At 45.8% G+C, this 25,102-nt stretch overlaps 1 protein-coding gene across 1 annotated transcript in view; it reads right to left on the bottom strand.

Annotated features, from left to right (window-relative positions):
- LOC139926140 (tyrosine-protein phosphatase non-receptor type 14-like) overlaps positions 1-24,628 on the bottom strand; it is a 38,758-nt gene extending 14,130 nt beyond the window's left edge. Inside the window, exons 1-7 of the mRNA XM_071917737.2 lie at positions 24,175-24,628; positions 12,738-13,163; positions 10,276-10,451; positions 2,780-2,877; positions 1,460-1,527; positions 553-623; positions 353-440 (exon numbers count right to left, since the gene is read on the bottom strand). Of these exons, the coding sequence (XP_071773838.1) occupies positions 353-440; positions 553-623; positions 1,460-1,527; positions 2,780-2,877; positions 10,276-10,451; positions 12,738-12,911 (675 nt within the window). The 5' untranslated portion in view covers positions 12,912-13,163; positions 24,175-24,628. The remainder of the gene's footprint in view (positions 1-352; positions 441-552; positions 624-1,459; positions 1,528-2,779; positions 2,878-10,275; positions 10,452-12,737; positions 13,164-24,174) is intronic.
- Between the last annotated feature and the right edge of the window lie 474 nt (positions 24,629-25,102).

Raw genomic sequence — 25,102 nt, 5'->3', positions numbered from 1 at the left:
ATGTAGCATGTACGGGAGATTCTGAAACAGCATCTGAGACAAGGAGATGGAGGGCCCAGATGATCAGTCAAAGTCTGTATGGTGGTTATTAGCATTGACCTTTCCCTCTGCGAGATGAATGGACCCAATCCATTCCAGGAAAAACATCCCCAAACCATTAAAAAGCCACCATCACTGAGGGGAGGAAGTCTTTACATTGGTGTTTCATTTACTTGGATTATCCGGTACAGTATGTTGTGTCGTGTGTGTGTGTGTGTGTGTGTGTGTGTGTGTGTGTGTGTGTGTGTGTGTGTGCGTGTCAGTGGCGGGGGGATGGGGGGTTAAGGGCTGGTGAAGTATGTAATGTATCTACCTTAGCAGCAAAGCTCTCCTGGCCAAAGCCATCCAGTTTCTCCACCTCCTTGATGTACAGCAGCTCTGCTTCAGCGGGCTGCATTCGACTGGAAAGCACAGACACACACCGGGCACTGAGAATCTCTTTCTCTTTCTCTCTCTCTCTTTCAGATGTGCACACACACACACACACACATATAAAGCAAAAGCCTACAGTACCAGTGACTCTTGTGCTCCTCAGCCACTTTCTGAGTCCACTCCTCCAGCACCTCGTCTCCATGAGGCCAGTTCTGAGAGAGAAACCAAAGAGAAAAAGGGGGGAGTGAAGAAGAGTGACGGAGAGGGGATGGAGGAAGAGAGGGATTGGGAGAAAAAGAGATGAAAAAGAAGCAGCGATTAAGAAGAAATGGGGAAGAGAAAGGGAGGGAAGATGGAGGAGGGGTGACGGGGTGAAAGAGAGAGTGAAACGTTAAGTCTCCATGAGAGGGGGAAGGCGGATCAGATGACACTCCAGCTACATCCATACTCCCTCGCTCTCCCCCCCGTCAGCACCCACTCACTCTAGCCCTCCATTAAAACACTCCATCGCTGAAAGAGAGAGATGGCCTGTGAATTAACCTCAGACCTTCTTCCGCTTTCAATATTTCTGCCTCCTCCTCTACCCCTCCCCTACACACTCTCTCTCCAGCAGACTGTCTTAAATAGTTTTTGGAGCTAAACTGTAGCCGGTGACCATGTGTGTCCGTGGTCGTCACGAAGCAAACAACCATGTAACAATTTGATTTTCTGAATATTGTTAGTTTATGTTGTATTACCTCATAAATATTAGATTCTCATCTAACTTATATAAGTGCAATACTACTTGTTCAATGTCACACCTGTATTTTCTATATCCATTTTCTCTTTCTCTTTTTCTCTTTCTGTATGTCTCTCTCTCTGTCTTTCTTTCTCTCTCGTCCGCCTGTCAATCAGGTGCAGAGGGAGGAGGTACACAGGTGACACAAGAATGTATGCCTCCAGGCTACATATGAACACACACACACACACACACACACACACACACACACAAACACACACAAACACGCACATATACAGCCATTTTAGGAGTGAAGGTTTGAGGACTCACCACTGGGAAGAGCACGTACTCCCTGAGGAAGTCCTGAGACATGAACTGAGTGAAGTCTCCAAAGTCAGCTAGAAAACACACACACACACACAGATTTATAATTGAATCTTTCAGACGAAGAGCAAAGCAAGCCCATCTCAAGAAAGCATTTTAACTATGTTTCAGTGTTGTGTACATTCATATTTTAAGACAGTAGAAACTGTATAGTTTCAGGCGATGAACATTCACACTGATATGGATTGACTAAACCTCGGCTATTACATTTGCTGTTCAAAAAACATTTAAAAACACATATAGGCTATGCGGTTCCTCCTCTGAAGGCCTCTGTACATTAACATAATTCATAATTTAACACAAGAAGCTAGCATATGGGCTATTTTGGGTCTGCATGTTCACTTTGTAAGAGTGTAAACAACTTTATCTAAACTTTGATGTGCTAACTAGCTAAAAGCTGGTCGCATATTGTGAAGTTTTTTTCCCTGGCCGTTTTTTTGTGCATTTCTAGCACTTAATTTTTTTTTTTGGCATTTGGCAAAATTGGCAAAATTGGCTGCATAAGGAGACAAAAACTCACAAGATGTTACCAAGTGCTAACGTTAGCTTGTTAGCCATCATTTTATCTTTTTGACGTCACAGCTGTGCGACATAATTCCTGGTCAGGTTAGCACTTTAGTGACCTTGAATAACTGTCGTCTGACAACAGAAACAGTGACACTTTTAACGTAAGTTGCTCTGGATAAGAGCATCAGCTAAATGGCTAAAATGTAAATGCCTCTATCTACAGATAAAGGCTGCAACACAGCCACTGTCTGCCACCTGTGCACCATCTCCATAATACGGTCGGTTCAGGCTTTGGATAGGGCCTGTAAGTGCATCCTTAAGTACTGCTCTGCTGTCTGTCGGACATGGGGAGGTGTAGCGGAGGATCCTCGCCTCCCGACAGATAAGGGTTTTCCTGATGCTGCTAAAGCTAACCTTGGTGGTAGTGATAAGCTAACTGTCTGTTTACATTCCCCCCGGGGACACAGACAGCACCCAAGAGCAAGACTGAGGAGGTGGAGTGTGTGTGTGCGTGTGTGTGTGTGTGTGTGTGTGTACGGACTCTGATACCATAGGAACTCAAGTGGACTGGGCTCTCCTAGTGGTATGCAGCCATATTAGGTAGTGAAGTCAAGATGACCTGAGAAAGTGTGAGTTTGCGCTCTCTCTTGTGCTGTCTGCCTCCCTCTCGTACTTTATTCACATGGGAGTTAATTTGTTCACGTGTGCATGTGTGTGTGTGTGTGCATGTGTGTGTGTGTGTGAGTGTTATCGTGTTACCTTGTACTGCTAGGCCAGCTAGTCTGATCCCCTGCTCTACTGTGCAGTGGAGACGTCCGTCCAACACCTCCTTCTTCACCTGCAGGTAATACTGATACCTAGGCAGAAAGAAAGAAAGAAAGAAAGAAAGTTTAATACAAGTAAACAATGAGGGTTATGCAGAGTTGCCAACTTTTGTCTTCTTGCTGAACAGACTTTTCCAATTTATGCACAAACAGTATATGCCTGCTAAAGTGTGACACTGGCGTTGAAAATTCAATAAAACTATAATAAAACAAACTTTTCCATTTAAAACTGCATGTCAAAGCCTTAAATACCAGCTAAACTGGTATTTACAAAAGAACTGACCAAGTGGGTGGGAGCATTGACACACTCAACAGCCTAAAAAAACACCAGCATTTGTTTGGTGGCTTATGTTTTCCAACATGCCCCACTTTCTTTGAGTGGTAACATAAAATCAGTGCACTTGGAAAACATGATAATTTGAGTTGAACACATTTCTCCAAAGAAAGTAAGAAGTGCTGTGCATCAGAAACTGGAGCGTTGCAAACATGCAGTGAGGCGCCACAGAGAGCCCTATTCTTCTGCCTCTGGTTTGTGCAACAGAAAGTATGCGTCAAGACGTTATTGGCAATAGTATTGCCAGTTAAAACAATGCCAGAGAACCCGGTTACAACATCCAAGTCAGGAATGAGTGAATCACCACCATTTGAAATACTAGTGACTCATTCTTGACTTGAGAGGAATGCCAAATGTATACCAGTAGGGGCTAAACAATATAATTTCACAGTTCTGCAAATGCTCAGCTCAACAGCAGGCAAACTAAATGGAGCTGGATGTGGAGCTGAGGCTAATATGGACTGAGTTTAATCTTGCAAATTCCAAGGTAGGCCTGACACAAGCTGGACAAACGAAGGGGCTGGGTACGGCTTTATAATTGCTATGCTAATGTGAGGCTAAGTGCAGTGTGGTTTTGGCCAGTGTTTTGCCCAGGGTAAGCTGATATGACACTGTTCAGGCTGAGCCCACTGCAGCCTTCACAGATTGCGGTCAAAGTCTCAAAACCAAGTGGCTGAAATATACTGCGCCTCTTAAGGTTTCCAGCTCCTTTTGTCCACTTTTAGCCCTGGTCCAACTGGATGTTTGTCTTTTGAGGGAATGGTGTGGCCACACAGGAGCAGAGAGAGGGAGAGGGAGAGAGAGAGAGAAAGAGAGAGAGAGAGAGGGAAAGAGAGAACTGTCAGGGGGTGACCAGGCTCAGCTGCATAAAACTCACACACCGTTTCCTGTTTGTTGCCATGGTGACCACAGAGTGAGTCTTTCCAATGTGGGCTGCGAGACACCTTTCCTGACGTACACACACACACACACACACACACACACATGGCCAGGAAGACTTCTGAGTGGAAGCACACATCAGACAGCCCATGCCAGAGTACACAAACTTCTATGGAAACCACTGAGCTATACATGCTTAGTCACTCACACACAAAACACACACACACACACACACCAGGTTTGGAGTTAATTCATTCCCACTTCAACCAGGATTTTCTCCTTTACTCCTCTTTCTTCTCTGTGATTTCAAACCTGCTCTCTCCCACTTTTTAGCCCCCTTCATACTTCCATGCCCTCCTTTACCTTCTCCCATCTTTCATGTTCTTGTTCATATTCTCTCTCCCTCTCCCTCGCTTCTTGTTCTTTTCTTTTTTGAGCTCCACTGTGCGTACTCCGGGCCTATAATCTGACCCCGCCCTCCTCCCTCACCCTGTCATTACACCGGTTGGCTGAGCCGCCATTCCGTTCCCGTGGCAACCCTCTAATTAGCCAAACCCAACCACCGCGACTGCAGGGGGGGGAGGAGCTTGATGCGGTCTGGGGGGGGAGGAGCCTAGCGGGACACAAAACCTTCAAATGACTGTGGACTTTTGTTTTTCCTGACTCTCGATGTTCTCCCAGCGTCCTCCAGTTGGGGTCCCGGGAAATGTTGAGGTTGACAGTGGTTGGTTCTCATTCTGAGGCTGAACGGTAACAACATGATGATGTTTATACATATGTGAGGCCCGCGGTGGAGAGGCGGGCGGCAAACTGTTGAAATGACTAAGAACAAGTGAAAGCGAGACTGTGAAAGGTAGTAAAGAGAAGTCTCAGCATGAATGCGGCCACAAAATGTCTTTAAAAAGACATTGTAGGAAGAGCTTTGAATGTACGCTCCCATACATTGTCTCACTGAACATCATGGTCTGCAGTTCGGTCAGCTACTCGCATGGTTATGTATTGTAGCACAACAATAGACGTAGCTTATAACCATACAAATCTAAGCTCAGCCAACTACAATATAAAATCAGATAGGCCTTTAATGGCGCTGCGGGCTTTGGCCGGGGTCTGGAAAATGTTTGTGCATGAATTTATCCGACCCACATATCGTATATGAAACCCACATGTCGCATATAAAAAGGTTTCATTCCAAAAAGCTATACGTCCATTTTGAGAGAAGCCGGTCCCTCAATATTTGAAAAATGAAGACGATCCCATCCTCAAATATGTTCATATTTTGCAGACAGTGTGGTCTTAATATAGCTGGGTTTACGTTCTTGTCAACAGTCAATTTGTAAGTGTAAATGTAATATTTTTATAGTCAGGATTAGTACTCATATGATGTAATAGGCCTGTATTGGTTCCGACTATATTAAAATGGGGCAATAAGCCTGAAGCCTGTAAACAGAATGATCCCCACCCAGTGTACGGACAACATGCATTAACTTGACACAAACACATTCCTCACTTGAGTTTCACAACTTTATGTGTATTACAGTGTGTCCGTCACACAGACTACTATGCTATGCTTGTACGCCTATACACACACAGCCATAAAGACACACCTGGCGTGCGTGCCAGAATGACATCACGATGGTGTAATAACAGGTGAACATACATACACAGACGTGAGGTAGTCCGCTCCTGTGAGTTACTGCTGACTTGTACCATGGCAGAGTGCGCTGCTGGCACTGCAGGCGGCCACACATGCCTGACACAAAGAGCCCTTTATATGCCCACGCATGTTCAGACCCTGCTCAAGACATGCTGCCAGATGTCCGAGTGGCCAGGACAACAAGCCTGTGAGCATGTGTGTGTGTGTGTGTGTGTGTAAATGCCTCAACTCCCCCTCCGCCTCTCCAATGGTACGACCCTGACCACCCCCTCACCCCCAGATGGGTGCAGACGGGTTGCGTGGGTGGCTGGAGGATTTCACTTTGAAATGTGTTGAATCAGCAAGGGGCAGAACAGAGTGCATCTGTGTGTGTGTGTATGTGTGTGTGTGAGTGATAACTAGCTGAACAAAGCTAGGATTTCAAGGCTGTTGGTGCTGGTAGCCTTGGGGTCTGCTGAGGCCAGCTGGCAGCGGTCTGGTCAACAGCTCTCTGTTCGGGTTCCTCACTCTCTCCTGCTCACTCTTCCCCTCCAGCATATCAGGCAGATGGAAGTGACTAGGGACGGGACGATGTGCTTGTGCTCATGATACGATTCAATACGCGATATGGGGTTCACGATTCGATACAACCACGATACGATGTGTTTCTGAGCCACGATAGAATGTAAACAACAATTTTAAAATGTTATTACAAAGCGCAAATAATATACTTTGGATGGAGAGGTTGTGAAATTGTGATGGTCAAGCCGTCTCACGTATTGTCACATTTTTGTATTGCGATATATTGAATTTCGATATATCGTCCCATCCCCTAGAAGTGACACTGACTACACCTCACACCTTCTGCAAGGTCTCTATTCTATGGGAGGAATGGGTAAAGAAAAAAAAATTTAACTATTGTGTTTTAAAGAGAGAGGAGGTGGAGGAGTGAGACGGTAAGCGTTTCGGGAAGGAAGGAAGGAAGAAAAAGGAAAGAGAGAAGGGAGAAGAGAGAGAAAGAAAAAGACAGAATGATGTTTCTCTTTTCTTTGAGGTGATACATGATATCTGGTTGTAAGAACCGTATAGGAGGAAGTCTGGGATTAGTGCAGGCAGCAATTCAGAGGTGAAGCGCTGTGCGGCTGACTGGATGATAAATACACACACACACACACACACACACACACACACACACACACACACACAGAAACTCCTCCCTCTCCCTCACACACTATACAATAAAAGCAAAGTGTCCCCCACACCAACACACTCCAAACACACTGTGTTGACCCTCCAGCACCTTACACACACACACACCCCCCCCCTCCTACCCGTTAGCCCTTGCCCCGGGTAATTTTCACAGCTGCATGGAAGGAGGGAGGGAAGGAGGGAAGGAATGAGGGAGGGATGAATGGATGGAGAGGGAGCGAGAGGGATGTAGTATCAGGTTACACATCAGTCAAACGCTAAACTTCAAAGAGCGGAGCGCGTTAGAAAACTCACATGCATTACTGTCTCCGTCTCTCTTATTTACTGGAGACAGACACATCTCTCTGCTTCTCTTGAAAAAACACAGCTATCAAATGCTGAATGAATATCAGCAAAGTGATATGCAGTGTTGTGGGTAATGCATTACTTTGTGGTATATTAGAGTACTCAGATTACCTTTGTGTGGCAACTAGTAACTAGTTCCTAAATCTACTTCTAAATCTTGCAATCTGTTATTAGTTACTTTTTAAAAATCAGAATATCACTTTAATTTTTCTTTAATATTGTCACATTTTTGTTGGCACAAATAAAAAAACTTACCGTTTACTTATGGAAACCGCAAACAGTGTAACACTGGGCACCACGAGCATTATACTTGTTACTTTTAATTAAGTGAATTACTTTTTAAGGTAAGTAACAAAGTTAAGTAACTATTTACTAAAAGTAACTGATATGTATGTGCTGTCGATGTCTTTGCACTGTATGTGAGGTCTTGTTACCATGCGTCAATATGTACTGTGAAGCTCTTTAAGTTATTATGCCACCAACACAAAATCCTGTACTATTATTAATTTTGTTTCTCTCTCTCTTCTTACTCTGTCTTTACACATATGCATAAACATACTTTTGTATGTAGACAGGTAAATATGCAGGAGTGCAAACACACACGCGCGCACACAGCAAGATAAAACCACATTAATAACAAGGTACAAACCACAAGCCAACTCTTGCTGCCAAACTTTTACTTTCTCTGTCGCCACTTGTCTTTCTCCTTGCCTCCATCATTCTTCCTCTCCATCCTCCCCTCCCCCCTTCACCAGACCAGGTGTGTAGGCGAAGCGATGACACAGGTTGTTGCTATGCAAAACCCCATGACACCAAGGATCTGCTCCGCTGGTTTTGACCCAGATGAACCTTCTAATAAATAATCCACATTTTAAAAGGGGCTTGTCATTCTTCACATTGTCCATTCTCAAACTGATTGAAGGGGATCACAGCAGCAAAAAACGGCTTTTAAAGTGATAAAGTGTGTTTTGATTGTTTTGATTCTGGTTTTGTTCATTTTGGTTTTGCACTCTACCCTCTTATATTTATTCAAAACAAACCGCTGTTGTTGCTTCAGTAAACACCGCATCACTTCCTGTGCAGCAGAGGATTTTTCCCGGGAAAAGAGGGACGCCCTTGCAGATGTTTAGAACAGCGAATGCAAAAGCTTTCAAGAACTGACTGTAGGCTGAATCACTATTGTATGGTATGAACCGGCAATAGAGAGCAGCTATATGAAAAAGTTGCAGATTATTACTTTTAAGATATTTTGATGTGGTAAAAGCCTTGTTCAGGCGTAAGTAATTAAAAAATAAACCTGTGTTTTGACCTATTAAAAAAGTTTTGAAGATTGTATTCCAATCCAACTGAAGTGATTAAACTGGACCGGGGCTGCCTCTGCCTCCGGGACTGTGTATGTTCCTACAATGTAGAGTATTGTGACTAACTCTTCTGACAGGGCTGCAGCTGGCTTCTGAGAGGATTCTTGGGGGCAGGGGGTGTGTGCGAGGTACGTGTGTGTGTGTGTGTGTGTGTGTGTGTGTGTGTGTGTGTGTGTGTGTGTGTTTTGTAAGCCAGACATTGCCCCCCCGTCCCTAGCACTTCTGCTGGGAGGAATGTGTGGTCCGCCTCCTACGCTGGACGGCTGTGCCAACATTCCTGACTAACAGAAAGAGAGAGAGAGAGAGAGAGAGAGAGAGAGAGAGAGAGAGAGAGAGAGAGAGAGAGAGAGAAAATGTGGGGCTGGAGAGATGTGGAGAAATGAAAGGATCTGGGCCCGATAAAAGGAGTAGGGGTAACACTATGTACAGGGATTGAAAGAGAGAGAGAGGAGGCTAGAGAAAAAGAGGGGACCATTGTTCCCTAAACTTGCCCCTAAGGCCCCACCATAACCCCTCCAACCCCACACACACACACACACACACACACACACACACACCGTAAAAGCCCGTAGGGGATTCCTGGAATACCAACCCCTCTACCAGAGCAGACCACGGCCTCTGTGTAACGAACCTGCACACACTCTCTTTCTATCACACACACACACACACACACACACACACACACAGTGAGTGGAGGCTGCTGGTCACTGATACGTGATGATTTTATAAATTCAAATGTAAGCACAGAAATAGCATGTGTAGTCTTATATAGAGGATAGCCTCTTATACAGAAAATACTAACAGAATAAATGGTTAACAAACACACACACACACACACACACACACACACACACACCTAAACCACTGGCTCCAGCGTCAAACGTCAAGCTGTGACCTGCAATCGACCTTTCCCACATCCAGTCAAGCAGCAGCCACAAATTCACCAGCTCAGTGCTAGCAGACCCATGGCGGGAGCACACTGCATGTGTGTGTGTGTGTGTGTGTGTGTGTGTGTGTGTGTGTGTGTGTGTGTGTGTGTGTGTATGAGAGGGAATCTGAGATGGCAGACACCGCTGTCCTGTCTACACACTGACCCCTGGATGCCCTTTTCACAGCTAGCTAACACGCTCACTCAATCTCTCTCTCTCTCTCACGCTCACACACACACACACACCCACACACACACACACACACACACACACACCTTGGTATGGGGAGAAAATGGCTGCCGATGATGTAAATCCACTAGTGTAGTGTGTGACCTGCTATATTCAAAGATCACATATGTTTTGAAAGATGAATCACTAGTCTGATGCATTCTCTTGCTGCAGCACGGCTTCAGGCAGAGCCAGTATGACGCTGTTACCATGACAAATTATCTAGTTCTGACATGATATAAGGTTGTTTTTCCTCAAAAACTACTCATCACAAAAACATTAATTTGAACACAGTATGTTAACAATGCTTTCAACTTGTGTGTGTGTGTAATTTATAACGATGAATCACAAGGAAGAAGAAGCGGAGTTTCACAGTTTCACAGTTTACAACAATAACCAGCTTTTAAAAAAATTCAGTGCAAAATGTTGTTGAGGAAGGGCCTTTTCTACAAAAAAAAGGAACAGTGTGAGGTGTAGGTTTCGGGATGCAGACTGGTGTAGTGTTTTTTTTACCTGGTGGCTTCTTGCTCAAGCCGGGAAACATTGGGCACGTAGAACATGACGCCGAAGAAGAGCAGCGGCTCGTTGCCAAACTTGTCCAGCTGCTTCTTGAGGGGTTTCTCCAGCTCGACCCAGCGCTGCGCCGGGGTCTGGGTCTTTCCCTGGAACCACAGCCCAAAGTAATGGGTCTGCAGCCGGGGGGAGAGATGGAGGGAAGGGATGGAGGAAAAGAAGGTATAGGACAAGGGAAGAAGAAAGTGGAGGTGGGAGTGTGGAGGGAGGAAAGACAAGGGGGGGGAGGGGGTGGAGTGAGAGATGAAGAGGTGGAAAGAATGAGTGGGAGAGAGATGGAGGAGACGGTGGGCAGACAGAGGAGAGAGAGAGAGAGACGGGGTGAGGAGAAAAGAGAGAGACGGATGGGGAATGAGGGAGGAGAACGGAGGAGAGATTAATAAGCAGACAAAACACAGCGAGCAAATATTTCTCCTTCGAATCTGATCAAACCGTTGACGTCAGCAGCGTAACTCTAGCTCCATCGATTACAATCCTGCTGAGAGTCACTTTGTTAAAACATTTGGACTTTTTTAATCAACATACTGCTGATGGTTTAACCAACAGTGTTAGATATCTTGACCACACACTTACTGTTAGACGTGATATGAATGTGATGACAAAGTTGAATGAAACTAAAGCGGATTAAATAATGTAGGTCACAAGAATTCACATTCTTTGGCTTTGTGTGTGTGTGTGTGTGTCACTGGTGTCTCAAAGAAGGTAAGCACACCTGTTTTGACCACATGATTTGACTCTACTGTAATGAAAGTCATAAAGCAGTCCAGGTGCAAGGACATTAACACGCCCATACACTGTGTGTGTGTGTGTGTGTGTGTGTGTGTGTGTGTGTGTGTGTGTGTGTGTGTGTCTAGGCACCCTCAGCATCTCCACCTTTGTCTCTCATGCAAACACACACAGACACACATACAGGGCCTGAGGTGCAACAATAAAAATTAAAAACACAGATGCATATGGACACACACACACACACACACACACACACACACACACACACACAATCCTGAGATAGCGTGCATTCAGGGGGCAGACAGAGGCTGAAGCGGGGGCGTCACACTCCCTTATTTATAACATCACTGACACCTGGCAAATACCACAACACTATGTGAGTACGCACACTCCACCGCCTCTCTCTCTCTCTCTCTCTCTCTCTCCCTCTCTCTATCTCTCTCACTCTGTTAGCAGACAAGCAGTCGAACACACGTATTCGTAAAACTCAATCGCGCTGTCCTCCGCCGTACACACACACATTCCTCCTTTGATCTGTGCTCTAACTAACTGCCCTTTCACACACAAACAACTCCACACATGTGAGTGGTCACAAACAGTAAAAACCCACGGAAAGCTACATGTAGTCTGTGTTTTTACTGGGAAGTTAGCAAACTAATGAGAACAGCAAGGAGAGAAGAAGGAGTACAGCGGTAAGGAAGAGGAGAATAAAGTGAAACGTATGGAGAGAGATATGGAAAAGCATACAGTCATATAAAGAGAAAGAGAGGGGAGAGAACTGAAACAAGAGGAGGAGAGTGACATTATTAATTATTATTATTATTCAATAAGAGAGAAACATGGGAGAGACATAAACAGAAGAGGAGCAGAGAGGGAATGGAGAGGAGGGGTGACAGTGGAACAGGGGGATGAGCAGTATCTCTTTCTTCTGCAGTGAAAAGAGGACAGAGGTACGCCACGCTTCGTTAGAGACAGACAAGGACCCGGCAGGAGAGAGACAGCCGAGGGCAGGGAGACACACACAGGGTCTGGGGAGAGACGCGTGGCACACACACACACACACACACACACGATCTGACTCTCTTCTATGAATGTGAATATTTTTGTGTGTGTATGCGCTATGGTTCTACCGTTACAGGCTTTTGAGGAACGATACTCATGTTTTGGCCGATAGTGAAAGTCGCCGATACCCAATATCTTGTGCCAGTATTCAATATTTTCAAATTTGACCATTTTTATACCCCTAAAATTACAAGGATTCAGTGTTTCCCCCAGAATTGTATTCTTGGCAGGGTGGAAAAGCCAACATTTAGACATTTAGCATAGACACTAATATTCTCCACTGAAACCCAAACAAATTAAATTCTTTTAGGGTTAGCAGCTCTTTAATGCAGGGTGACCCGTGACACCTATTCATGGGAAACTCTGGGATACCTTACTGCATTTAAATAAAGAATTAAATAAAAAAAACTTTTAGATAGGTAGATAGATAGGTTTTAGATAGGATATAGACTTTTTTTTTTGGTCAAGGAGGAACCTCCAACATTTCTGGAGACATTGACTGGCCAATATTTTTAAAAAGCCCAATGTCAGACCATTAAACCTGCAGACCAATATATCGGTCTAACCCAATGGCATGTAGTTGTGTCACATAATGAATGAATTCTCCTCACCTCCCGTAGCTCCAGCCTCTGGGCCACCGCCTCCAGACATTCCTGTCCCGTACTCTCCACCGACAGAGTGCATTCAATCACATTGTTGTCCAGCAGGCGAATCCGCGTCACAAAGTAGTTCTTGCTCAGGACGTTGTAGCGGCGCGTGCGCCGCAGCTTCAGCCGGAAGGGCATGGCTCGCAGGAGGTCACAGTGGGGGTCGCGGCTGAGTCAAAGGTCAAAAGTCACTTGGGAGCGAGCGAGGGAGAGAGAGGGAGGGAGGGGCGGGCTCTACAACCTGGCCGCTGCCCTCCTCACTCTCGCACGACGCCAGCCACACCACCGGGTGGAGAAATGCACCCTGGGCAGGCGCTGGCCCATTCCCAAAGATGTCCGGAGAGGGGGGAGGAGGACGACGACGACGAGGAAGAGGAGGATGAGCGGGTGCTGTAGGGAGAGATGCAAAAGAGGAAGATTAGCTGCTAAACATGGAACTCTCAATTCTCTGCTGAAAACATCTAAAGCCTTCTGGATAAAGAGTTGTCATTACTCCCCTCTTCTTTCAGACGATCTGTTTTAGGAGACGACAATGCAGCGGAATACAGCGGCAGGCGGCAGCAGCACGGTGCTCAAATCAGTAAACACTCCCCATATCAAACCCTCCCACGCCTTTCCCCATATAATCATTCTGCCCAACTCCCACAAACAAGCACAAACAAAAAAAAAAAAACAGACAAGGCAAGCAGAATCACCAGCGACAGCAGCGGCAGCAGCAGTGGTGCTGGTGCGCTGGGAGCAGACAGACAGCTTTATCCTATAGTTGTGGCAGCTGCGCTCCTTCCAGCCCCGTGCGGCCCGGCGTCGGGGGAGCCGGGAGACAGAGGCAGAGATGTGAGGCCGCGGATGAATGGACATCAAACGGCAGAGCGCAGACATCCATCTGAACCCGGCAGCTGGCTTTGAGGAACTAATGGAGCTTCTAAGTCTCATATCTGCCTGTGTGGGAGGCCTTCCCTTTCCTTTTTATCTCCCCTCTCCCTCTCTCTCTGCCCGAGAGGAGCACGGTGCCAGACATTGTACAGTGTAGCAGTGTGTAAGATCACACACGGAGGGCAGCGCGTGCTTACACACACACACATACACAAAAACACATGGGCACTCAGGACAGCCTGATGTTATCTAGTGCCAAAAAACTGGCAATTTGAATAAAGATTGTAAACAAAATACTGTAAATATAACTGTTAATGGCTGCAACTCCACAACATACAGTACAACACTTTAAAGAAGACAGGCAAACGTAAACAAACACACACACACACACACACACACTCTCTGTGGTTTGAAGGTTGAGACAGGTCTTCGGGGAGCCCTTTGAATACATCCCTGGGTTAGTCATCAGTTCTTGGCTTTCATGTCTCTGATGAGTAAAGGGGCTTTGAAGGAGATCATCACACACACACACACACACACACACGCACACACGCACACACACATATATACGCCATATGCACACCTACAGTACATATCCACACCAAAGAGAGGCCAGCCTCAGGCTTTGGAAAAATATTAGCTTTAATCTGAGTGATTTTGCCACCAGTCACTCGGGGATTTCTTTTCTAGCATAATGCTGATGTTGTGAATGGGAATGGAATCGAAATAGCTAAAAGTGGTGTCAGTTTTAGGGAGGTGGCCTCTTGTAGCCTTGTTAGACAGGAACCAGACCACAGATTCAATCAAAAGGCTCCACGCCTCCTCGGCAAGGGAAGAACAACCTCTCTTCCATACCAAAACACAAGCCACTGACAGAACTGGCAACCCTCGACTGGCAACCCGGCACAAAAAACAAAGGGGGGGTGTTCGGTAAGGCCTAATAGAGAGGAAAATGGAGAGCGAGGGAAAGTGCAGGAGGAAAAATAGGAAGTGCAGATTTGAAAGAAACATCAAACATGAAGAAAAAAGGGATGCATGGGAGAGCAGGGAGAGAAAGACACAGAAAAACGGTGTGACAATGCTCCAGTGATCAGGAGAGAGCAGGGTAAGAAAGGGGGAGGAGAAGGAGTAGAGAGGGAGGAGGAGGAGGAGGAGGAGGAGGAGGAGAGGTGGGGTGGATGTGTTGCTTCTTGTCCTGAGTTCTGGCAGTGTGCTGTTGATAGTCAGCTTGGACCCCGGCCCAGATTCCTCTCTACCCTGACTGGAAAAACAGAGCACACCTGACACAAGTATGCACCACAAGGAGGGGAGGGTGTGTGTGTGTGTGTGTGTGTGTGTGTGTGTGTAAGCTGAGTGAGCGAGAGAGAAAGGAGAGAGGGGGGTGGGGGGGGGTGGGGGAGGACTCTTGAATGAAAGGGGGGGCGAGAAGCAGCAAAGCGCTGACTTACAACCGCGATGTTTAGTATGATTCGCATGGCGCTCTCCAAAAGGCTGCCGGCACCTTCGGCCTGACTAAGACTCGCCTTTGTAACAGCCGTTCCCCCTAATGGGGCCTGGAACGCATTCCTCCCTCCTGAATCCCATCTGAGAAAGCACTCTGTAATGTGGCATCATCTTATTCATGTGTTTTTTATTGGGCGTACAGTCATGCACACACACACACAGAGAGAGAGAGAGGGAGAAAGCCACGGCAGAGTGAATAATTAGACTACAATGGGGTGAGTAAATCAGCTTTGTTTCGCGATTGGTGGACTTTGACCTCCGAAGCCGTCACCTGACCTGAACTTGCGGTCTCTCTGGGTCCGCCTACTGGCCTGGGCTTAGGGGAAGTGACATCACAGGCGAAAAAAAACACCCCAGAAAACGTTCTCACGCACACAGTCCCGCTAAATCACTGTCAACAAGTACACAGACACAGACAAACACACACACACACACACACACACACACAAAGACCCAAATAAAGACGCATACTTTCACTGTGTGCCGTACAAACATAGACATGCATGAACACAGCACACCACAGACACACAACACACACACACACAAACACAACACGCCCACCAAGCTCTTCAGGGGTTAGCCAAAGGACCAGACAGCAGTTAGTGCAATTCTAAACTAGCAATCAGTGGCATGGTTGGGAGTGTGTGGTTGAGTAAAACCAGACAGACAGACAATAGGTTGGGACCGAACCCACTCCTCTGCACCGGCTGCAACGCCGAGCGCTGCTGCGACGCTGCCGCAACATTTTCCCTGAACCGTCGTGTTTATTTCCAGCGTGCAAAAACAGCGTATACGTTTATGAATTTGCACGTTGTAATTTTGTGGCGCGGCGAAGAGAGAGGGAAAACTGAGGGAAAGTAAAGTTGTTTTTTTTGTTTTTAATGTAGCGGGGCTGAAATGGATGTGAAAGCGTTCCCATCTTTTCTCGTTTTCCCCTACTCTCTCTCTCCCCCCCCACACACACCATCCATCCATCCCTCCCTCCCTCTCCTGGCTGAGCTCCAGTATACTGGTGGACAGCTGCTGGTCGCTCAATGTGGCGAGGGGCGAGCTGGTGGAAACAAATAAGAGAGAGAGAAGCCTTTATGTTCCTCACTCAACTCTGCGTGTGTGTGTGTGTGTGTGTGTATACGCTTAAACCACATTACCACAAGTGTATCATTTTGTTTATCGTTGCTTGCAGATGGATTCTGTAATGATGAGAAAAAATGAGACAGTAAATCAATCAAGATGGAGGACATTTGTGATGGAGCCGCAAAGTCAGTCCATTAAAGGTGACCACCAATAGAAAATTAGATAACACTATGTAGTTTTATGTGAGTACTGCATTAACAAGTGTGTACTCCCATATGTGACCTGCAGGTAGACAGAGGCAAACAGTGTTGTGAGTTCTGTCAGCCTGGCGTCAGGTTAAGTTTTTTTTTATCAAGATCTTTGTGTTTGTGCGTCATGAAATGTCAACATGACATATTCAAACAAAGTTACTCATTTATTATTCAAGTTGTAATTTGTGATTCGATGTTGCGGTTTGCCGCCTTTGTTTGACACAATGAGACGTCTGTCATCGTAGAAGCTGAGCAGCTTGTCAGCCTGGCAGGCCAGGCCGGCTTTTTTTCAACCTCCAGCTGAGGCGACAAGTGAACAGCTGACACAAGAGAGACGTAGAAAAAGCCCGAAAACAATGTTGACACAAGTTTCCCCCCTCAGGGTGTGATGTTTTTGCAGCCCGCCGCCCCTCTCTCTCCCCACTCAGGTGTGGATTCAGCAGCACACACCACCTGAGAATATTAACCAACCAAAACACGCTGTGACAAACACTGCAGCGAGGTAGTGTTACACAGCCAGGGACAGACAACACTACAACTGCAGGATTTATGAGATGACTGGTTATCAAAATCATGAACGAACACCTAAAATGTTCGGCATTCATCAAACAGCCAACACACACTGGTATTTGGCGTTGGCGCGCTTGATACTAACACATTACTGACAAAAAGTTGTAAACACAACGGCATCCCAATACGCCAACACAGGAGCAGAGCTGCTGATCTGGGTGCAGTGGGTGTTCTCTCTCTCTCTCTCTCTCTCTCTGTCTCTGTCTCTGTCTCCCTCTCTCTCTCTCTCTCTCTCCCTCTCTCGGGGCAGCCAGTCTGTCGCTTTGCTCCATTCACATCCACACAATAGCGGGAACAAAACAGCACTTTGTCGCCTACTGCTAAAACCATTAGACGCAGGCCGCCGAGAGCTGAGGACGCAAGTGTAGCGTGTGTAACTCAATCAATCTGATCTCTGCTGCTTGTCTCTGTCTGCAGCAGCCCCCCCTCCCCCACCCCCCCCCCCCCCCCGTCCTCCTCCTCTCTTGTTACACATGAGCGCTGTAGCAAAACAAACGGGTTAAGTGCTTTACAGCCCATTGCTGCTCTTCCTCCAGTGTCCCCTTTTTACATTCCCGACCAGGCCTGGATCAAATAGTATTTGCAGCCAAGACAAATAATCATATTGTGATTATTTTGCTGAATATTGCCTCTGAGATATGATTACAGTATACAGACACAGATCTTTCAATATTTTAGATTTTTCAGCAGACAAGAAACATTTTTAATCAAAAACGGAGATTTTGTTGCTTAAGATTTGTTCTGTTTGAATACAATGAAACTTTTTCAACAGTGTGCAATTTCATATTTTAGGCCAGAAATTTGTCTCAGCGCCAGAATACCATGTTTAGGAATCCATTTTGAGAAGCCATTACTCTGATCAAATAATTGCAGCCTCTTGCGCTTTGGAAATTGAAGTAGTTCATATTGCAATTTTCAATTTTTTTTTATTAACTGTGCAGCCCTACTGGCTATGTAGAGGGACTTGGACTATTTGACCCTCAGAACGGGGTCAAATAGTATTTCTAAACAGTTCTTTGCACTTTGGGGTTTGGCACTTCAGGACCATTCAGATACTGCAAGATCAGCAGAGTTTCTAATCATCTGTCAAAGCGTCAGTCACTCATTGTCTTGTCCTGTGCAGCAAACCCAACCATCTGGTACTCCAAGCAGGTTAAAACAAACACTAAAGACTCATTTGAAAATACCATTACCCCACGTCTGCTCCGACGCAGCCCGGCTCGGTCTGATGTTTCCCCAAAGCTTCTTAGGACTTTGATCCTCTTTTGCCCCGCTGGCTTACCATGGAGCTAAGACGAGCTGAGCAGTAAGATGTTTTGGGGAAACAGGGCCCTGGGGTCGAGACATTCCTCCAGACCGGCGGCCAAAGCCTGTCAAAGTAGCAGCGCTGATCGCCCAGATCAGAGTTAGTCTTCTCAGACCGAGTGGGAACACAGAGAAGTGATCCTGGGAGCTGACCCAGGATCAGGCTTTATCAGCCTGGTGTGCAGAGCCACACCACTAACCTGACTAACACACTGGCCAGTAAGACACCAACTCTTGTAGTTTTTTATTATTGGAGCAAAACAAGAAAAAGCAGTGTAGCCTAGAATATACACAGGCTAGCTCATGCTGGCACACACACACACACACACACACACACACACACAGCATTGTTCTTCCAGACTGCCTAAGGGACAGCGGGACACACCATCAGGACCCTCTTTGTTATCTGACACTTTGGCCATGTGTGTTTCTGTCTGACTCAGAGGATTGTGTATATGTGTGTACGTGTGTGTGTGTGTGCGTGCTTGTGTGTGTGCGTGTGTACTTTCAGACAATTCGTGTCTGTTTTTTTCAAAGACACATCCAAGGCCACAGAATATTACCGGTGTCACATTCTTCAAACGGGACAATAGACTTTGCTTTTACCTTTCCTCACCTCGAAGCAACAAACATAAATACACACTCCACAATACACATACATATGCGTGCGCGTACACACACACTCTCTCACACACAAACACAAGCAGCTGCAAACAGATGGTGGAGCCAGGCGGCCAGACAGTGTCTCTCTAACAAGCGCATCTGCTTTTTCACTTTCCATCGCTCTTCTTTCCCTCTCTCTCTAGCTCACCCCCTGAGACAAAGACACACACACACACACACACACACACACACACATTCTCTCTGGTGTATGAGAACACAGAGACAGTGACAAACACACAGAGCAGAGCATTCACACAGAGGTGACGTTCAGACAGCGAAGGAGCCTTGTCTGTAACACTACATAGCTCTATATAGTCACACACACTCTCGCACACACATACTCATACGCACACCTTTGCTCAGATTCAGGGGAAGGGGGGGTCATGAGAACTGCACACTGAAGATAAACAACACTGAGAAACTGAAAAATTGTATGTCAAAGTGAGAGTAGAGTTCTGCCACCTCCAGCATTTCAATTTACATTAGATGTTAATATGGCAGCTGATGAGCTGAAGCATGTTTCTGCCTCTGTACATCATTGCCACTACATCACTATATATCAGTATATCAGGTTGAAGGTAGCAGGCATTTAGGACTCAAAAAAAGACTCTGTATACTCACTATCCCACTTCTGAAACTACTGATTCTGATTCCAATCAGGTGACACTATCAATGCTACCCTGTCCTGCTGCACTGGGTCAGTATTCAGATGTTATGTGCATTGGGAATACTATCCCAAGCAATAACATATATATCTGTCCACCTTTTACTGTCTGACTAGATACTGAGTAACATCGAGTTCAAACATGATCTGTAAATAATCATTAGCGTTTGCTTTGGCCTGCTTGGAGTACACTCTCTGTTATATGACAAAATCACGTATTAGGCTGCAAAGTTTGATTTTTGCTTACTATTACCAATACAGAATATATTTGTTAAGCAGATAGAAGGATGTGCAAAGAAGGGATAAATTCCACTTGTACTGCAAAAAATGGGCAATTACATAATCTTCCACCGCTGCATTATTCATAGTAAATGCCCAACAGTACATGTGTGAACTTTGCCTGTCACCAAATACCATAAAGCGTAAGAGGAAAGAGCAACTAGAAGCATGTGTTTTCAAAGAGTGTATAGCGCTGTGCCGCGGGTGACGGTTACAGATAGAGAATGGCCAGTGCTTCAGCCTGGCATAGCCATCTAAACACACTGTCACTTGAACATGGAGAGGAGGAGGAGGATCAAAGAGGGATACAGTGACACTGGCCAGAGACTGGTTTTCCAAACCAGGAGTGACGCAGCGCTGCCGACTCATCCTGTGGCAGAGGAAACAGGAGATTGATGTCATGGAGGGAGAGAGAGGAGGGTGTTATTGAGAGGAATAGGGGGAGAGATAGCAAAGCTTGTGTGCCCGTGTGTGTGTGTGTGTGTGTGTGTGTGTGTGTCATGCACATGCATCAGGGGGGCAGGTGAACCCCCATTTTCCCAGCAACAGATTGAGAAAATAAAGACCTAGATAAGAGAGAATGGGGCGAGAAAGGGAGGAGGGGATGTGACATCGGTCTTTCTCAGGCTCTTATCATGTTGGTACAGTTGGCCAGGGGAAAGGGGGAGAGAGAGAGGGGGGATGAGGGGGAGGATGGAGGGGAAGGAGTGAGGAAACATGGACGGCGAGGCTGATAGCGGCGGCTCTCCACCTCGACAACAGAAGCATGGGACCGTCGGCCCCACGGCCACCATGTCTGCTGCAGCCAAACCGCTGTGCTGTTCACATTTTCCATGCCCCCTCCCCTCCGGGAACCACATCACACACACAAACACACACACACACACAGCTATACACACAGATACAACTATACACACACACACACACACTTACTCCCAACCACCAAAAGCCGCTGACTGCTTTCTCAGCGCTGAGCCCTCAGGCACTAACACAGGAGCTTCAATAGCATCGGGTTTATAGACCAATCAAAGGAGCAACACATTGGTTTTGCTACTGTTTACATCCGGCAGTCTCTAACACGCAACATAATGTTTCTGTGAGGAGCACACACCCAGCGTAGGGAAAACTCACACACTTGAAACACAGCGTTGAACTCGTGTGCGCTCTACTTGACGTTCTTTGAGAAAAACAGAACAGATTTTAAAAATGCATACACACTCATGCAAATACACCTCTTTCTCACAAAAAATGTGTGAGTGTGTGTGCATGTGTGTAGGCCCATATATGAGCATGTTATGGGGCATGTCAGAAAGACATGTCTGTGATGTTTGGGGTGAGCAGAAGGAGGGGGGGGGGGCTGACCTGCCATGGGGGCGGGACAAGCAGTGATTGACAGCTTGTCCGTAGCACCTGGTGGGTGCCTGAGGTGGAGTGTGGGAGAGTTGGGCAGGTTGAGGCATGTTCTCCCCTCTGTTGTTGTCTGCTGGGCCGCCGCAGAGCACAGCACTTACACAACGCAGAGATCCTCTCACATACATCTCTGCAAGGCTGCACACACACACACTACACACACACTACACACACTAGATCAGAGTTACTGCTTACAGTCAGGGATGTAGAGGAGAGTAAACCCCCCTAAACTCAGCTTACCCACCTTTTTATTAGCAGAATAGAGTTTACCTGCTTTTTAAGGCTGGCATACGTCTTTATGACCTGAATTCATAGTACACATCATAGTAAGTGCTATCAAACTTTTTTTTAAAATTATGTTTTCCTGAAAGTCTAGTTTATTTTTGTTCATATTGGTAGTTGCTTGCCTGATTACGGCTGGCCACTGTGGACAAAATTATTATGATAATCATAAGAAATTATTCTAACATCGATACATAATGATATCTGCAAAATCACATATTAAATAATCGAATTGATGTCCAAGGCACTGAACTGCATGGTAATACAAAACTGTTAAACTTTATTTAACATTATTACATTATTTAATTTACTGTACAAGAAGTTAACACAATTAGAAAATGTAGAAGAATGACTGTTTTGATCATAGTTTCACTGTTATCTCTCTACCTACAATACAGATAGTCATGGGATTCTGGACAAAATCATATCTAACAGTAAAAATATTCTCAGATTTGGGTCCGAGAGACAAAATCTAATCAAATGGGGGTTCGTGGCTCTAATGTGTGTTGTAGGCTACAGAACAACAAGGGAACCAGAAGTTAACTTTTAAGGAATTCTATAAATTTCTCTGCCTTTTTGTGTGATCCTTGACAAACATTTACATGCATTGAACACTGGTGCTTTGCATTTTATATTTGTCGAAATAAACAAAACTTCAGTCAAACAGCTGCAGCAGTAACAACAATCACTGCCTCCTAGTTTTCTCCTGCTCCTCCTGTCCTACAGCGCTTGAGTGCTTGAGCAGAATTACAGGAATGTTTGCCCCACATAGCAGATCCACACTTGTCCTTTTACAGTTGTAATCAAATGGCCATCAGAATCAAATGAACACTCACTACACAAACAATAGACACTTTTCCTTATCTAGATCCTCCATATAGTTTGGCTCACGTTATGCGGTAAATACATATTATACCCTTAACATCCTTAACTTAAATGTACAGAAAAGTACAGTAAGACATGCCTTTGTGACTTAACGTTACAGCAGCACCGACAAACTTTCATTTTGTTTTCAGATATGGCTCGAATTCCTCTGAACGTAGGATACAGAGGGCCAGAAACATTGGCACTGGCTGTATGGAAGTAATCAGAAGCAGATATTGGACTTTCACCACTCTGTCTCCACTCACACACATGCAGGCCTGGCCATGAGGTGATGGAGAGCAAGCAGCAAGGCTGCAAAGCTGCAAGGCTGCTGCCATTTTCTAAGTAGCCTACTCTTACTTTTTGTCCTTTAACTTCTCCACCAGTGTTTTAAAGCTGCTGTATACTCCCAAGCCACTTGCTCTGGCACCATATAATTTACACAGCATGCCTTTGAGCTTATAAAGACAGCCAGATGTGTGTGTGTGTGTGTGTGTGTGTGTGTGTGTCTGTGTGTGTGCGTGTATGTGTGTGTGTGTGTGTGTGTGTGTGTATGCGGCCTACGCCTCCTGCAGCTATGCTATATTTGCCCTTACCGTACTCTCCCCTTTTACAGTAATGGTGGTAATCCAAGGTGCGTGCCCAAACAGATCTTTTACACAAACACGCTCATGCACACACACACGCACGCACACACACACATGCACGCAGGGTGTGAGTAGGCCAAACAGTTCAGCAGCAATGTGCTAATGTCATCACCAGGGGAAGTGTTAGACAGAGAGGGCACACACAGGGATCACACACACACACATACACATACATATAAACACACACACCATGCTACCAAGCTCATTTAACCCATCATGTAAAACTGTGTGCACTGCTCTGCCTTGTTTTCAGAGGGGAATTCATAACTGTGTGTTTTCAGTATTAAATGCATGTGTAACTCTCTCTCTCAGTCTCCTTTTCTACCTGGATGACTGATTATCATAGTCCACTGAAATCATAACTAACAGTGCACACACTTTCCACTAGTGCAACAACATACTTAAGTCGTTCTCTGTGTACCTAACAGGTCGTATACAGGCCTAATAGCTGAGTCTGGTCTATGTGGGACTTCAGGTAGACTCAAGACCCCTGGCATGTCCTTGTTTTGCTGGTGGAAAGCTGCTCTAACTGGAATCTGGGGATCCCAAGGGGTCCTTGACAGGTTCCATGGGGAACCCCAGCCAAATTAGGAAGTTTGATTTCACTATTACTTCATAAACTATATAGAAATTTATAGGGATGGCTGTTGTGATCAGAGGTTTAACTCTCCCCACTGCTATCCCACCTATAATTAGTTCTCTATAAAATCATACCCGACAATAAATAATCATCTCAGACAAAACCTCATCAAATGGGGGCTGTGTGGCCTGATGTGTCTATGTGATGGAGTGGGGGCTTTACAATGAAAATGAAAATGTTTGGGATCCCCTGCCCTACGTGGCCAAGGCATATGGCCTTCATTTCAGCCTGGCTTCACTCAGACTGCAATCTACGACTAGAATTAAAAGTGTTTCCCCCCCTAGTTAAGGACTGTTTCAATCGCTCGAAATAATCCTTGCACAAACAAGATCAAAACAACTCTCTGTTATTGAAGCTCTATTGCAAAACAGCTCACCCTTGATCCTGCGCTACATGCCGATGTCTGCTCCTCGCTTGAAGAAACTCTTCACCGCTCGACGGAGTTGAGCCTCAAAATCCTTTAACGGTGATAATCCTCAAACAGTTGTGGGGTTGGTTTTTTTTTAGTTTACGTTCCCATCAGTAAAACGGAACTCGAGACGCTTGAATCATACATACGAAATCAACCTTCTGGACAAAAAAAAAAAGTCGCAAAGGCAAAAGCAGTCGCAACCCCAACCCCTGTGCCTCTTTCAGCTCCCAAGTTTTCTGCCTGTTTTCAGAGGAGCGACCCGTACACGCAAAAGACAAAAGTACAGACGCCGAGGATTTCCAACTTGGCCGTGGATAACAACGACGTGGTCTTCTTCTCTCCCTGGGACCCTTGGTATGTTTGTAGTAGTGGTCCCCCAGTCCAATGGAGGCGTCCAGGACAGAGGAGAGAGGGGCACATGCTGCGTTCAAGTGCTGTCGAACATATTGGAATTACGAGCTGAGGATTCACACGAACGAGCCAACAAAGCGGGGGATTTTCTACGATGCCCGAGTTGTCGCGATATGACCTGTAGGGGCCAGACAGCATAGACGCAGTGTCAGCAGCGGATGGTAAAAGTGATTTATTATACAGTTACTTTGCCTAATAAATGAATCAAAACATCAACTGCATGCCTGATGCGTGTTTTCCCTGTCCATTCGGCCACATCAGCACAAAGTAGTTCTGTGATGCTTTATTTATAAACTAAAACAACAGCTAGTGAAACACTGATTCTGTTATAGTGTCCAGTTTCTGTTATTTGCGATCAAAAGCAGTTGAATGTGCGACAGGTCGTGTTTACGCCTTTAAAGCTCGGAAGTCGTAGCTTTCGCGGGGTCCATGAATGCCTCAGCGGGTCCAGATGCCTCCTGAGTCCCGTCCCCTCTGCTCT

The sequence above is a fragment of the Centroberyx gerrardi genome, chromosome 18 (assembly GCF_048128805.1).
Source record: "Centroberyx gerrardi isolate f3 chromosome 18, fCenGer3.hap1.cur.20231027, whole genome shotgun sequence".
Lineage (NCBI taxonomy): Eukaryota > Metazoa > Chordata > Actinopteri > Beryciformes > Berycidae > Centroberyx > Centroberyx gerrardi.
Note: the sequence above shows the minus strand (reverse complement) of the source record. Positions and strands in the feature narration are given on the sequence as shown.